At 41.9% G+C, this 17500-nt stretch overlaps 1 protein-coding gene across 1 annotated transcript in view; it reads right to left on the minus strand.

Moving 5' to 3' along the window:
* Nucleotides 1-17500, minus strand: part of LOC111238215 (chloride channel protein 2-like) — a 143404-nt gene that overhangs the window by 53975 nt on the left and 71929 nt on the right. Inside the window, exons 3-10 of the mRNA XM_022767625.1 lie at nucleotides 15976-16107; nucleotides 13445-13573; nucleotides 12782-12915; nucleotides 10686-10763; nucleotides 5767-5845; nucleotides 5535-5660; nucleotides 4499-4583; nucleotides 1263-1364 (exon numbers count right to left, since the gene is read on the minus strand). Coding sequence (XP_022623346.1) covers nucleotides 1263-1364; nucleotides 4499-4583; nucleotides 5535-5660; nucleotides 5767-5845; nucleotides 10686-10763; nucleotides 12782-12915; nucleotides 13445-13573; nucleotides 15976-16107 — 865 coding nt within the window. The remainder of the gene's footprint in view (nucleotides 1-1262; nucleotides 1365-4498; nucleotides 4584-5534; nucleotides 5661-5766; nucleotides 5846-10685; nucleotides 10764-12781; nucleotides 12916-13444; nucleotides 13574-15975; nucleotides 16108-17500) is intronic.

The following is a 17500-nucleotide window of genomic DNA, read 5'->3' on the forward strand; positions in this document are numbered from 1 at the left end:
AGGGAGAGAGAGAGAGGGAGAGAGAGGGAGACAGAGAGAGAGAGAGGGAGAGAGAGGGAGAGAGAGAGAGGGAGAGAGAGGGAGACAGAGAGAGAGAGAGGGAGAGAGAGAGAGGGAGAGAGAGGGAGAGAGAGGGAGACAGAGAGAGAGAGAGAGGGAGAGAGGGAGACAGAGAGAGAGCGAGAGGGAGAGAGAGAGAGAGAGAGAGGGAGAGAGAGAGAGGGAGAAATTAATGCTGCTGATTCAGTCGACATCAATACGTGAAATCAGCTGAAGTGTCCAGAGTGTGTGAATGAGGGAATTAACACAGCGGTCGTTACCGCTTTCATTATTAATGTCACGGCAACAAGGTTTCACACTGATGGACAAACAGTGGCATTTTTTCACTCTGTGTGTTTGTGTGTGAGTGCGTCTTATTATATAACATGCAACAAACCATGTGAACTTACAGCTGATCATCATGGTGTGACTTTATTTATATGAGGCAACTTCCTTTATACTGGATAACAGCTATCGTTGTGGCAGAGCACAGCAGGTACACGTGATCTCCTTTATACCAACACGTTAAAATACACTCTTAAATGGAAAAACATCTTGTAAACACCTCGGTCGGTCACTTTTCCTGATGTTGTGACGTGTTATAGAATCAGAAGCAAACAAAGACGGTTCTGCTGGAGGCAGCACGGATCCAACAAAGTCACCTCAAACATTTGCTGTAATTCTGAGTTGACTCCATGAATGAACTGAGACGAAAATCCTGATAAAGTTTTAGAGTCACTCTTTTCTTGATGTTTGTCGACACAGAAAATGTCAGGCGCGAAGGCTACGTCCACGCTACGACGTTTTCATTTTTAGCCACAGGCAGGTGCAGGTGCAGGTGCAGGTACGTGCACTGGACATGTACGAGCCGGTGTAAACAGGAAGCAGATTGTCTTCTCTGCAGTTGATTAGTTGCAAGAAAAATAAATAAATACTACAAACGAGCATCAGCGAAGACAGCTGCGGTGTTCAAATACAGAACCGCCACACTGAAAGCAGAAAATCCTTAAAAAAAATGACAACAAACAATTAATTGATAATCAAAATAATTGCAAATCTGAGTGGCGGAGTAAACACATCACATCAGTGTGTTAGATGTAAAATTACTGCTTCGCAAGTGAAATGCCTGGATTTAATTTAAAAAGACACGAGTTTTGTCAGTAAACAGAAGAATATTTAACTGGAATATTCATGTCAACACTGCATTTAAAAGCTCCACGTACTTCTTCATGAGGAATTTGTTGATGGCCTTCTGTTTCCTGATGAACTGCACAATGAGTCGGTTCAGGTAAACAAACAAAGCTCCACCAAAACCACTGGCAATACTGCAGAGAGAGACAGACACACACACACACACACACACACATTAGAAGGAGTTGGGCTTTGGCATAAAAAGACGAATGTGCGGTCAAACTGAACCTGGATGGAATAAATTAGTTTAAGTATAAACAAATCAAAGCATCAATTAAAAACATTTTCCCTCTCAATCCACCTCCACAGGTTCCTCCCCTCTGCACACGGCCACAGTAAAAAACAAACAAAAAAAACAATGCAAATGTAATGAGTCTCCGACAGGCTGGAGGCGGACGTCAGTGGAAGGTGCAGATGTAATGCGGTTGAACCGTAACGTACAGCAGGATATAATCCACGTACTGCACGAGACGTACGTCAACGCCAGGGGGAAATAAACATCCAGAGACTCACACAGGACGGAGAGAAAGTGAGGACGAGGAAGGAGGAGAGAGGAGAGATGGAAAAAAAAACACGTAGGAGGAATATGCTGTCGATACAGAGGAGGGAAAAACATTGACAAACATTGGAAGGAAAAAGAGAGAGAGAGAGAGAGAGAGGGAGATAGAGAGAGAGAGCATACAGTCAGATGGGGATGTGTGGGGGAGTGGGAGATAAAGCAGAAAAGGAGGTTTACATAAGCATGCATTTAAAAGCTCAGTGGGAGTCCTCTTCATGGCAGCGGGAAGAAAAGAAAGAGGACAGAGCGAGAGAAAGAATAGACTCAGACAGCTACGCAGACAAGCTAATGCTTATAAATTTATCTCGCTGCATTATTAATTCCATCAAATACCTCTGAATAAATGATGAACGGGATGATGAGGGAGTCTTTGCCCTCGTGGCGCGGCTGAGGAAAACACTGCACGTGTCTCTTTTTGTGTTCGGGATCAAATGTCCTTTTTTCCTCTGAGGGGGGGGTTTGAGATCAGGATTTGGGGTCAGGGTGTTTGACTGTTTGAGGTCACGCAGGGTTACAGGTACGGCCAGGTGGAGGTAGCTAGCCCAGAGGTGCTGAGGAACAGGTGGGTGAGGTACGACCAGCAGGAGAGCTGCAACTGATTGACTTTTTATGATCCATTACTTATTCGCTTCAGCACGGGAAAATAAATCAGGTGAATTAATAAATGAAAGAAATAAAAAATAAATCTGTGCTGTGCAAAAATATCTGCGTTCCTCTCTGTACTGAGTGGGCGTGGCTTACAGGTATATACAGTAGATAGTGGTTAGAAATGGTCTAATCCGTTTTATTTTCTGCATTTAATCATCTACTGCCACTTACACTCCTCAAACATACTTTATATCTAAGTGTTTAACTGCAAACAAAATAATACAACATTTTATCTGAACCTCACGTCCTTGATGACGACGGGAGATCCTGACACCGTCGTAAAGACTGATTGTAACGATGTGTGTATGATGATAGTGAGTCATGACTCTGAGAAGAAGCTGTGTGATGTTTATGTGCATATCAATAATGTCCAGGCAGACTCTTTCTGTGCTGTCAACAGACAACCCTCACTATCGAGAACTAAACGTAGGCAAATTCAATTTTTCTTGTCAACAAATCCGATAAAAACAGACCCAAACCAAGAATGACTAACGAGTACGGTGCGTTTCCAACAGCCTGATATTCTTATTCCTCCCCGCTGTTGTCCAGAAACTATTAATAACATCATCATCATCATCAGTTTGTTCTGAGTGGATCCCACACACACAATCCTGCTGCCGCAAATACTCACCAGAGCACAAACTTAAGTTTAAATTAAAATAACAACGTCCAGTTGTTTTAGGAAATTATCAATTATTTTCTGACGTTTACCCGAGGTCGGTTCGCCCCTCTCCCCAGGGTTTTCCTTGAGAAGAAGACTGACGCATTGTTGGTTCATCACCAGCCTTATCCTTGAATGTTTTTGACCACTCATGGAGCAGCATCTTACAGAGCGGTTCCCCGTCGTGTTTCTACCTGCTGCTCTAACACGCCACAAACACGAACATGTTCCTGCTGACGGTTTCACACTATTCCACCCATCCACCGCGCACAGAGTCTGATTCATTTGAGTAACAGCGAATCTAAATCAGAGAATCTTTCAGTCCAGTCTTTTTTAAAACCTTGAAATACATCTGTTGCAACAACCATATAAAAATCTGCCTGAAGGTGTGATGTGATGAAGATTTTCACTGTGCCGCATGTATTTGCACGTGTGTTTCTGTGTTTTTGTGTGCAGGAATCAGGTCGTACCTCAGCCTCCTCTCGTCCCAGTGATTCTCATCTCTAACGCCTGCAGGTGTAAACACGGAGGAGAGCAGTGTGTGACTCTTCAAAGACGTGCTCTTGGCAGCATGTAACACAGAACTAACTCTTTCTGGCCTAGTTGACTGAGACACTGACCGACTTTCCCCGCTTGACAGCTATTGGCAGGGGAAGATGGGAACTACACACACACACACAGACACACACACAGACACACACACACACACACACACACAGACACACACAAACATGCCTATGCACACGTACACAGTAGCACAGTAAATCCGAGGCTAAGCGCTCCGCCGCCTGCTCTGGAGGCAGCGTTAAATGTACTGTATGTGCAAGTCGGTGATGCAGCAGTGGGTGTTAACACCTCCGGACGAAAGGAAAACAGCCAAAAGATGGAAGAACAAAAGAGAAGAAAGAAGATGAAGACGAGAGGGATTTTCTTCTCTTGTGGAGCCTACGCACAGTTACACTCAGGCATGTACTTTCATCAGGGAGAGAGGGTGAGGCAGGGAGGGAGAGCACCCCTCCCGCCTCTCCACCAGCTTCCTTCTAGGGAGCATGTGGTCTCATTCACAGCCGAGGAGGAGCCCTCGGGCGACGGCAGGATAAAATAAGACATCCCTCAGTGCGCCAGCAACTGTTGCAGACTGAATTATCCATGTAAGGTGACTCACGCTGGGTACCCTGAAGTAACACCTTCGCAAAGCTACAGCGAGAGCAGCGCCTCGGTAACGTGAATTTGTGCTGCAGTGACAGTAAGTGGGGAAACCTGTCAGAACAACCGGACGGATGTAAACAATGAGTCACAATGTTTGAATCTATTTGTTTCTGCAGACTTTTGTGTCAAACCAACCACTGATTTTTCTGGTTATGAAATCATAAATTGACCAATCACAAGTCAAAACTTACCCAATGACAGCGAAGGCAGGAAGCTCCTGGAGGTCAAAGGGAAAGTCGAGTCGGAATCGGGTTTTGAACAGAGCTGTGATGGTTTCTGGAGGAAAGGAGGAGGAAACTACTGTCAAAACAATCATCAGTATCATGCAAGAGATGCAGACAGATGCAGACAGATGCAGACAGATGCAGACAGATGCAGACAGATGCAGGGCGCCGTACCCGTGTTGCAGAAGTTCAGGTTCTGTCCTTAATGGAAGGAAAGTTCAAAAAAGTTCAGCTCATTGTGGAGGTTTCTGACCAGACCTCCTAACCTTACACAGACGGACCACAGTGTTCGTGAACAGGGGGATGGAGAAGATGTTGTGAAAGAGCACAGGAAGTCCTGAAGCAGCCGTTCGATTTTTCTCTGTGAGCTTTAGGAGACAGATGTGCGGCTATAAACGGAGCACATCTGGAAAACCAATTTCACCTTCATCATCTTTTATTTTCACCATTAAGATTCGTTAAACGCATCACTAAGTTACTTTACATCTCCATCTTTATAGTGATGATGATTATACACTGATACAGTGATTATACACTAATGGAAACATAATTATGAAGATTAGATTTAATTTCTGGCAATAGATCCTCCTAAATCCTTCACACTGGTCCTTTCATTTCTTCATATAGATCTATAATCAATAATAATTAATCCTGTTGGCCTCTGATAAGTTTGACCTTGCTGTTATTTCTTGTTTTACAGCTTAAACAGTTTGTTTTGTTCGCAAATAGTCAGAAAAATCATCTTTATATTGAACTATTGAACACAATTTCCACACTTTTGAGCGTACTTTAAAAGTAATTTAGAACCTATAGCAACAAATGTTCCGAGGCATTTTTATTCACTTCACTCAATAACAACTTGGTCGTTAAACTTTCATCTATGAAGGTTTGAAGAATCTTTGTTAATTTGAATTTTTTATGTTGCAAATCAAGAAAGTAGCATAAACCAGACACAGACAAAGACGCAGCACAGCGCTGTAAACCGTCCACATGTCGCTGTTACCTTCGTCTCTGTTCCAAACAGCCAGCACTCTGAAGATGAAGGCACTGAAGGTAGCAGCGAAGAAACCTCTCCAGTAGTTCCTCACCGCGAAGAATGTGGACGTTACTTCAATACTGAACAGCACTCCTGGAAACACACGCACACGAACAGATATACAGGATCCCAAATAAGTTTAACACGATAAGTTTTTATTACAATATGTTTTATTCTTATTTATATTCTGGAGTCTCACCTCCTATGGGGGCAGCAAAACAGCAGCCCACTCCCACAGCACAGGCTGCTGCCAGCATCTCAATGTTCCTCGACTCATTCTGAAACACACACACACACACACACACACACACACACACACACACATACATACGGGTTTACACATCAAACCATTTAAGTGTCAAACCCAGAAAACAAATAAACAAGTGGGATCAGAAGCAGAAGCTGACGAGTAAAAACCAAAAAAAGAAAAAAGCTTGCTGCATTAAAATAACGTTGGTAACAGTTCATACAGCTTGTCAGATGACGAGTTGCAGCGTAACACACAGTAAGACAAATGAAAAGACTGCGCTGCATGACTGGAGGGCAGAGGGTCACAGTGCATCATGGGAAATGAAGGTGGGTTTTTTTTTTTCTGACAGGACGGATCTTACAGGACTTACCTTCATTCCTATGAGACTGGCTTCCTTCAAGCAGCATGGCAGTGATAAAGCGAGGTTAGTGTGTATGTGTGTGTACGTGTGTGTGGGTGTGTGTGTGTGTGTTTCCCTTTTAACTTTACACTCAGTGGCTTATCCTGGACTTACAGTGTGAAACTCTGAGTAGCATGCTGTACTGCAGCTTACACACACACACACACACACACACACACACACAAACACACACGCACACACACACACACACACACACACACACAAACACACACACACACACACACACACACACACACACACACACAAACACACACACACACACACACACACGCACTCAGATGGCCACACAGAATAATGAAAGGAAGTGGTCAAGAAACATTTTGCAAATACAGCTTACACTGCAAAACATCTTCATCTTTAATAAATATTTTAAAACTCTCACTTGGTTGGAATATTTCTGCTTCTTCAAAGTTCAAATCAATGTTTTCCATGAAATATGTTTCTTAGAGTTTATTCTGACACTCACCCTTGTTGTTAGAATCATAAAACTATTAAGGACTCAAACACTGAGCTTCATGCAATAATATTTTTATATTATTATCCTAAACCTTTCTTAACTTTTTATGTACAACTGTCTCAAATTGGACTCTCTTAAAGGAGCTATATGTAAGTTTTGCTATTGCTACATAGCCAACATTAGCTGTTAAGCAACGCTAACGCTTGCTAACTAACGTTTTTAGTGTTTTCTAGTTTGTTATGCTAATGATATTGCAAATATCAAAACATGGACCTACTCACAAGTACGTATCAAGCTAAAATGACCAATGTATATAAACATATTCAATTTAAATTAGCTCTTTGTAAGTTCTGCTCTTGCTACACTTCCAACATTGGCCAACCGATAAGCAGCACTAACGCTGGCTAACTAACGTTTCTAGTCTGTTCTAGTTTGTTATGCTAATGATATTGCAAATATCACAACACGCACCAACTCTCAAGTATGTATCAAGTTAAGTGGCTAATGTACAGTATAATTTAAAGAAACTATTTGTAAGTTTTGCTAATGCTACATAGCCAACATTAGCATAGCTTATCAGTCAAGAAGAAAAGTTGCGAGTTCAGCATCAAACTTCATTCCTTTACTCATCAACAGCTGTCTCCAGTGGTGGAAAGCAACCCTCTTGTTTTGCTTCTATTTCTATCACTTCTTTTCCCCTACTGAAGTTAACATGCTAACCAGCTAGCTCCAGCCTGGTTGGACTGTCTCGCCAATTTTCCGATACCGAGTCACGGTAGTGTCCGTTTTAATTTTTTTTCTTGCTTTGTAACAGGTCTGGACCTCTCATGAAATCATTTGCGCAGGAGAGAAAATTCTGAACCAGAAACCTGGTAAATGTTTTTCTTATATCATTCATATTGTATGTGCCACATAGGAACACATCTGTTCACACTTTTGGCAGTTTTAAGATTCTGGAGGAGATCCCAGAGTTTCCAGAGACACGTTAAGTCGGGCTGTTTTTTAGGGAAATGTTCAGAAAATGATGCACAAGAATATAAAAATCTGGGAGTCATAAAAACATAGGATCCAAATATTGTTGGGTTTAGAACAAGGTGATATATAAATATATATATATACATATGATAGTGTCTGACAGATGATTTTAAGGGAAAAGAATAGGGGAATATTTTATTTTAAAGGTTGAAAAACATGTTTCTGAGACTGGACAACACAATAAATATGTAACATTTTGCAGAGTGGATCAGCTTGACCTCAGGAGTGGGAAAGAAAAGGACACAGACTGCAGAGCATGCAGGGAATCATGCGATTGAATTACCTTAATCCCTACAAGACCAGGCTCCTTCAGGTAGCATGGGAGTAAGAAACAACATTAAGCTAATAAGGACGGATGAACGCCACCAAGTGAGGACGATTTAACAAAGATCAACCTCATTTTCAATCAGTCGGTTCTACTTCATTAACAAAGCAGAGTTTTAGCAGCAGAATTTACTTCACATTCATAGTTCTGATAAAAAAAAGAACATCCTTTTCAATTACATCTGATCCAGTAAGAGCCCTCTTCAAATTATGGCATTCACAGTGTGTGTGTGTGTGTGTGTGTGTGTGTAGCACTCGTCCCCCCTCGTCTTTTTTTAGTAGTACAGCACACTCTCTGAAAGCACGCTGAAACAAAAAGCTGGTTCTTACAGCCCACAGGCGACATTAGCATACTGTACTTCAAACTGTGGAGAGGACGAGCTACTGCTGCAGAGGGACGCTCCACACACACACACACACACACACACACACACACACACACACACACACACACACACTCTCAGCATCAATACTCAGCACTACACTCTGGGGGGGGGGGGCGCAGGAAAGGTTAACAGAGGGTTACTAGGAGACAGTGATGACGATTATTGCAAGAGAATAATGGAGGAGATGAAGAGAAAGAAAGTGTTGACAGAGGTTTGTCTTTAAAAAATTTAAATTATACTGGTATGAGTGAAATGCAAACATGGATATTCACTGTTTTCAACAGGAAGTCAACATGTAAACTCTGTTTACTACTGACGAAGTCGAGGAAGATTTCACTCTCTCACCGTTATTTTTCCGCATTGTTATGGGGTTTATTTTTGAGATTTTGAAGTCTACACTACAATCATCACATGTCCGCACTTTATAACATTAACAACATGTTTGAGACGGTTTCTGTTTCTGGCCACTTCAGCTGATCCACTAAATCACCTTTACATAAAAGGTTCTGGTTTCCCACTGCAGCTCATACATAACACGTCCTCCTCCTTCAGCTCGAGGCCATACTGCGGCTTTGACTCCAACCCTTCGTTCAGTCACACTGCCCCTCTGTACTCTCTTCAAACCGCCCCGTCTTCTTCCCTCCATGTCATCACCCCAAGAGAGGTGCTCACATCTTCAGAAAAGAGAAGGATGAGAGTCTCTCTGCTTTCCTTCCAGCTCCCGGACTCCTCTCTCCCAGAGGATGGAAAAGATGGAGAGGAAGAAAAAGGGGGAAAAAAAAAAAGGAGGAGAAGGAACGAGGAGATGTTGAAGAAGAAAATGACTTTGCCTTCAATCTGCATCTTTTCCACCCCCCCCTCTTCACCCCCAACTGAAACTCTCATCTCCTTCACTGCGTCTCTCTGAGAAAAGTTAGTTTTGAAGATGAAAAAGATGTAATTTGTTGACAAATAGCAGACTGATAAAACATTTATAAATTGGGGGTATTACAGGCTGTTGACTTTACATGGGATGAAAGAAATTGATTCCTGGGGAAAAATAAGAAAAATTTGCATTTCGTGCCTGTCTTAACTTTTGTTTTATTTAACCCCCCCCCCCCGTGTGTGTGTGAGCACTGCCTGAAGACATCACCGGCTGCTCAGTTTCTGAAGATCAAAATCACAAATAATAAAAAAAAAGAAAAGAAAAGAAAAAAGCATCAACTTCTTCCGTATGTGAAACCTCCCTTCATACTTTCGAAGCGATTTTGAATCTTGGGACAGGTGTCACTCTCGCTCCTCTAACCGAAGACGCTCTGATATTAGAAAGCACAAGCCACATCCATCCGTACAAAACTAATCCTCACGCGCTGCGGGCTGCAACGCACGCGAGCGCAGCGGGGAGAGGGAGATGAAAAGGCGTCAGTGTGACTTGTGGGAGGAGGCGCTGTGAGCAAGTGTCAGTCTGTTGAACGGGCCATTTTGCCACAACCTTCCTTCATACGTTCATCTGTTTTTTTTAATCCCGCTTCATCTCCGCCCACAATCCCTCTCTTTTGCCCGAATCTTTCATTTTTTTTCCGGCTTCATATTGTCACTAAAACAGCTGTTTGCAATTAACCCTAGATTGGTTTTAAAGATTGGGGCATAAGTAAGTCATATTGAAGCAACTAAAAAAGAGAAAAAACAAACATACTGTAAAGTGTTGCTCTATGTTACCAGGGCAACAATCTGAAGTGTTACCAAAAGCAAAGGAACCTCTGTATTGTTAATGCAGATATCTGGTACTTTATGATTGATAATCTTGTATTGATGTTCAATTCGAGCATCTTTTTAGGAGAATATCAACTGTTGATAATAAAAATATTACAAGAGGGGGGGGGGGCCTGTAGACAACCTGACAGGCAAAACCCGGGGTGAAAAAGTTTGGCACGCGCTCGCTGCTGCTTGTTAAGCTCATTACTTCGAAGGCACAGCAATAACAGAAGGCGGCTCAGAAAACAGGATTTTGAAGGAGGTGAAGGAGACGGAGCAGGAAGCTTGAGGGTTGAAACGCTTTCTTAAAAAAAACGGATGTGGTGGATGGCGTGTTCGGTGTATATGAAAAATAATCATAACGAGAATAAATGAATAATAGATGTTTTAATTTAAAAAGTTTTGCCAGTAAAAGGCAGTGACATCGAGGCAGCAGTTGTGTGTAAAATGAAGAACGACTGAGAGAAAACTTGAAAGGAAGAAAAGAAAAGAAAAAAAAAACAGTATTTACCTCATAAATTCCTCCGAACAGAGACATGAACTTGCTGAGGAGAGCTGCACACAAACTGGCGATGTGCACGAACGGACCCTGACAGGAGGAAGAAGAAGAAAAGAAAAAGACATGAAATACTACAGGTGCGAACATTACGAGTTAAGAAGCACTCTGCCTCCGTGTTTGTTGTGCGTCACAGAAGACAGCGCATAAAAACACATCAACAACAACAAAGTCTGAACATTAAAATTCAAGGGGATGAAGTTCAAAGTGGAACTAAAAGGATTAAAAGTGAGAGGGAGTCGGAGGAGTGATGCGCAAGTCGAAGGAAGTGAATCCAGGCTGTTGGATGCACAACACAACCGAGAGGGCCTGAGGCTTGAGTGTGTCCGTAGGTGTGTGTGTGCGTTTGTGTATGTGTGCGTGCGTGTGTGTGTGTATGTGTGTGTGTTAATATGTCTTCAGGCTTGGCAGTCTTTTGGGGGATGCCATACTTACCTGAAAACAGTTTTTTGCTAAAAGACTGTACACAACATTATACACAAACTGGTGTGTGTGTGTGTGTGTGTGTGTGTGTGTGTGTGTGTGTGTGTGTGTGTGTGTGTGTGTGTGTACAAGACATAAACAACATCTGCGTGGTGAATTTGGGGATTCCACAATCTCCAGAAAAACATTCCTCTACCTCCCTTTGGGTTTAGAAAATGTCCCGAGTCAACGCTGCACCTTCCTTCTCTCCTGTTTTTGTTGTTCTCTTCTCGACCTGAACCCGAACACGTCGGCACATTGTGTGTTATTTACCACCAGGACGTTCGAGTGTTATTCTTCCTGAGTATATGCTGGATGTGGAGCTCTGAATTCATCTATTTGATTCATTTGTTTATTTGATAGAGATGTTACTGAACAGCAGTAGAAAATACACAAAATTAAAATGCACATGGCGGATTGCACCAGAAATGCTAATTTACATCCGTGGTCCCTATAGGCAGGTTAAATAAAACAAAAAAAACATTACACTACTACAAAGTCCACATGTGTAGAGTATTTTAAATGTATTTTTTAAGTTTAAGTTTTCCAGTTTTCATCGTGTACACAAACTGTGGAGATCAGGCGAGTTTGTTTGGGTTTATACGAGTGTGTAGAAGCGAACCGTCACTCACTACCTGCACTACTTAAAGCTAAACTTTAACACAGTACTCAAGTGAGTTTTTAACACTATTTATGGCTGCGATGCTTAATTCACATGACTTAGTTTGACAGTTATCTCGGTTAAAAGGCGAGTAGGTGTCAGACTTAGAATGTGGGCGTGCGGCTATTTCCTGGAGGCAGCAGGCAGCAGTGCAAAGTGGATTCGTATTGAACTCAAATGTACCAGCGCTAAATACTTGGATCATTTGTAATTCATGCAGTGAGGACGTAGGGAAGGGGAATGTGAATGATCTGTGAAGGAGGTGAAGTTTGACGTATTGTTGCATTTTAGTTGTGCACTGATTTCTGACACGACAGAGCTGCTGGAAAAACCTGACTCAGAGCAGACACCTGCGCTCCAGATGCTGCTGCACTTCACTCTGACCTAAAATGGGTTTTTGATGAACGGAAATGACTTGAATTGAAGCTGCAGACGTCCATTATTCTCCTCTGATACTGAAGGTTTTATTTTTTGATGTTGTGTAAGCTGATGGCAGCTTGGTGCCAGTTTCTTTCCTACATTTCCTCACAAACAAAAGACGCTGTGAACTGAAAACTCTGTTACCAAACAACTTACTTTCCCGGCACTGCTGACCTAAGTGTCAGTGACAATGAGATGTATCTGTAAAGGTAAGCTTATGTTTATTTGCTCACGCACAAAAGCACATACAAGTAATTTTGCCTCAAGGTTTTGGCTCAACGCTCATTTGAGCAGCCTGTATTTTGACTCTCACATGGTATTGACTGACTCACTGATTGACGAGGCTGTCGGCTTGTGCAGTGTGTGGGCGTGTTGTTTGTTACATAGTGCAGCTTCCCATTCAGTAGAGCAGTTCCATTCAAGACTATATGCACACTGCATAAAAGGGTGTATAGAGTGGGCGATGCTGATTTGTGTGTGTGTGTGTGTGTGTGTGTGTGTGTGTTACCTCCTTGCCCAGTGGCATGCCGCTGCCCAGAGCGCAGGTGAGGCCGATGACTTTGGCCACAAACGTTTTGAAGGTGAGGTATTCCTTCAGCACCACTCCCCTCAGGATGGTCTTCATCTCTGGGATACCTGAACCTGCAGGAGGGAAAACGAACACACACACTTCATCCAACAACCTCCTGCACTTCAAAGCTCCTGAAAAGGCCAATTTGTGGTGAACTGGTCTGAGAGCAAACCAGACGTCTGCGCCTCCTCTAGGCTTTAGAAAATCTAGCTTGTGAGGGGAGACTTCGGCCAATCAGAGGTGTTTCACATGGTTCCATGGTAAATTCATGATAATTCAAGGGATTAAAAATGCAATAAATAAGTTGTCTAAAAAAAAAGAGTTTAAAGTTCCCTTCATGTAAGACTTTGCTTTATTTTGCAGAGACCATGACTGTGGCATTGTGGGTCAGAATCATCATGGATGCATCAGGTGTTCATTTATTCACTGCTGATTTTCTAAGTCAGTAAATCAACTTATGTAATAAACACAATACAATGATTATATTGCCCTTGTAAAGTGTCTTTACTGCTCAAGTGTTGGATGTTTGTCTGTATGTTTATGTTATGTGTGTGTGTGTGTGTGTGTGTGTGTGTGTGTGTGTGTGTGTGTGTGTCTTACCAACAGCCTGTGGGGCGAGGATCTGGGTGAAGCCGGCAGAGAAGGTGATGAGGACGACGGGGTACGTGACCCAAGCCAGATACTGCAGGAACACGTTACTGTCCAGACCACCGTACATCCACTTCTGTGCTGTGGACAGACACACACACACACACACACACACACACACACACACACACACACACACACACACAAAATACACACAGTAAGAAAGAGTGTTTGTGTTACAGTAAAGATGTTGTGAGGACACACACGCATGCACACGCAGGGCTGCACATCCATGAGAGCTGTCATATAAAACATTTAAAGACGTGAAAAGCGTGTGTGTGTGTATGTGTGTGTGTGTGTGTGTGTGAGTTTGTGTGTGTGTGTTTTCGGGACAGGTGACTAGTCATGCTCTGTATCCAATTAAAAGAACTGTACATCATAACCGAAACTGACAAGACTAGGTTGTCTTCTCCTTGCACACACACACACAACACACACACGCACACGCGCACACGCGCACACGCACACGCGCACACACACACACACACACACACACACAGACTTAGCTTCAAATCCTCGTTCTCGATCGTAGACGGCTGACGCTGTCAGAAACCTTCCATCCATCCTTTGATCCACCTCGAATCCCTTTTCCTGTCTTCCATCCCTCCACCTCTTGCTTCCTGTATCCCTTCCTTTATCTCTCACTTGTTTCTCTGACTTCTCCGATCCTTCGCCTTCATCTTAAGGAAACTTTTCAGTCACCACAGGCAACAACACGTTCTTATCTTCCACAATAATTTCCAATGGTTGTCTGCAGGGCTCAATCCTCACTACGATCTTTATTTACTCATAAGCTCCTGTGGGTCCAGATCACCCACAAATATCCCATTTGTGCGCAAGGTTATGCAGATGTCTCGATAAAACTCGGTAAACAGAGTTTTCAAAAGTTTTAAAAATGTCAGACAGTTCATATTTTTCTCCAGCTGAATAAAATAAACCTGTGAGAGCTGCGACCCTCTTCATCCTGCTGACACCTAAAGGCAAGAACATTTTTAAAACGGCCTTTGGTAGATTTGAACACCTGACACGGTTCAGAACTGAAGCATCACCAGCCCAACAGGTGGTTTATAAGAACGTTCTGCAAGATCTGATTCTGCTCTGAACCCCAAGGACTTTTAAATCCCTTTGCACAAATCTCAAGGGATAAAATATGAAAGGCAAAATTACAGTGAATACACCATCAACCACCATGTGTCTGTTGTAACGAACTGTTATCGAACTTTCGTTGGTTTTAGCTCCGACCAGACTTTGAGATATTTTGATATAAAAAGAAAATTATATTCAGTTACGCACTTATTTCTATCTACAGGAAGTCTTACTGACTGTTTTACATAATCTCTCTTTTTTAAACTTTTCATACTCAGTTTTTTACTGTTACTGAATGCACTGTGAGTGTATGATCCACCATCTTATTGTCTGATGGTTGTTTATATAAATATATGTCTGCTTGTTTATATGAATACATATCTGGATGTATATTTAAATAACTCAAAGTTTCTTTTTGTTATTTATTCTCTTTTCTGGACTCAGATCTCGATTGTAAATCTCGGTTTCAATGTGACTTCCTGATTAAATAAAGTATAAATCAAAGAGAGATCTTCCCTGACTCACCCACCGACCTACAGCCAGGCTTTTACCAAAGTCCGAAGAGAAGATAGACGCCTTTGTCTTTGCAGTGAATCTCCATTAGATACAGAGTGACTTCAAAATCTTAATGAAATGTATCTACCCCTCTTTGGCGCACCGGTATAGTTCTCTCATCAGTTTTTAATAATATAATCAAAGTTTAACGGAGACTGAGCCTTTATTGTTCCTGACGCAAATCTCTGAAATCAACATCCTCCAGATTTATTTATCAATGAAACGTGTTCATCCATGACACTGACAAAGGAGCAGATTTTAAGTAGAGAGTATCTGGGAAAAAAAACAATGAAATAATTGATTGGATTATTTGGTTAAATTCACTCCTCATCCATAAACATTTGTAGTTTGTAATTAAACTAAAGTCTCTCAGTTGTTTTACATTTTATAAAATGGTTTGTGTTTGTTTATGTGTGTAAAATTGTAAATTATATGCAGAACATAATCCTTTTATGTTTGATTCTTGTATTTTTCTACAGGACTTTTCAGAGTTAAATAACTATAAAGCACTTTGGGAGAAACACATTTTGTGTTAAAACCTTATAAATAAATGCATAATTCCTCTATTCCTCTCTCCTCATCAGGATCTATTCCTTCTAACCTCTTCTTTTTGTACCAGTCTTGTTTTCTATCCAAGTCAACCAGTCACTTCCTGTTTTTCTGTGCATCCTAAACATGCTCATATTTCCCTCCTGTACACCTCCTCCTCCTCTCTGTTTCTGCCTCTTGAATCGCCTCTTGAATCCCCTCTTTGCCCCCCCCCCCCTTCTATAACTGCACTCTCCATGCCTCAGCCTGTACTGTAAATCCAATCCCAATCCCTCCCTCCCTCCAGTCCTCACCTTGTAGGCAGATGGCGATGCAGAAGTCCACCACCCAGCTGACCAGGGCCATGAGGAGTCCCAGCAGGATGAGGAAGATCCAGTCCTCCCCGACCCGCGAGATCAGGAACTTCTGACAGCGAACCGTGCAGACTACAGGGATGGCAGGATGACAACATAACATGTTAAAAGACTACAAAAAACACACACTTAAAAAAAAAAAACTACATTACCCACTGGCGCTGAGGTTGTGGAAAATGCAAACGTTGTTTATTCCATGAGTCAGTCTTGGCAGCACTGACCAGTGACAGTAGCCGTGTTTCCATCCGAGCAACAGTAAACATATTATCTGCCTCACAATCCAATGCAATTTTGAAAATTGGTGAAATCTATAATTTCACCCGCAGGAACGCAGGATCAATGGAAGCTGGGTGATTTGGGTAATTTGGTTTTACGGCTCAGTAATTTTCTAATAATTTTCTGGAGGGTTCCTGGAGAGAAACATGTTTGACACTAATTACAGAGAAAATAGAGACAAAGTTCTGAGACTGTTTAAGGGGAATTGTGTTGATTTTATGAGGCTGCTAATGGGTAACCATTAGTTGATTGTATGGAGGAATTTAATTGAAATTGTGCTCCATATAAACACGAGGAAATGTTCTTTTATTAATTCATTATTGTAAACTTTATTCTTCATATTTGCGATCTGTAAGACCTATAAAATAAAGTGTTACTGCGACGGGTATGGGAGGAGTTTCAGGGTTAATTCACCAAAATCACAAACAAACAAAAGCCCTTTTTCCTCACTTACCTTTATTGGTCTCTACTTGTACAGATATTACATATGTGTTGGTCTTATTTGACCAGGTTTCTCGCTATCAAACGTCTTCAGTGAAATTAGTTTCAAGGGAAACTGATTACATTAGGTTTACATTAGGTACATTAGGTAGAGGCTAAAGTGAGTCGCTATCGGAAATTTACTAGACGGGCCAGGGCTAGCTTGTTAGCATGCTAACTTAAGTAGAAGAAAAGCGAGAAAGAGACAAAGGTTAACATTGGTGTTGCTTTCCCCCGTTGGAGGAATTAAGTTTGATGTTGAACTCACAACGTTTCTTCTAGCCTGTAAGTAAACAGCTGTTAATGCTAACATTAGCTATGTAGCAATAGCAAAACTTCCAATTAGCTCCTACAAAGATTATGGCTTGTTTACTTTTCCTTTGCTATTAATCACAACCTTACATACACTAACAAAGAGTTGAGTGTCATCGTCGTATCATTGTAGTTATTGTGTTATTTTTGATGAAAGCGCGGATGGAGAGTCAGCTAACTGTGAACGCCAGAAAAGTAACACAACCTCAGAAACCAGTGCAAACGGTGTCCAGCCGAGGTTACAACAAAAACACTGTGTTATGACAGAAACTGACAGATTGTGCCGTTACCTTGTGTTAAGATAATATTACCCAATGGAGCGAGAGGCTGAAGACAAAATGGACTACGCTGATCTACGACACTTAAACTATATTAAATGCAGAGCACAAGAGTCCAG

This window comes from Seriola dumerili, unplaced genomic scaffold (genome assembly GCF_002260705.1).
Source record: "Seriola dumerili isolate Sdu_G_001 unplaced genomic scaffold, Sdu_1.0 BDQW01001240.1, whole genome shotgun sequence".
Classification (NCBI taxonomy): Eukaryota; Metazoa; Chordata; class Actinopteri; order Carangiformes; family Carangidae; genus Seriola; species Seriola dumerili.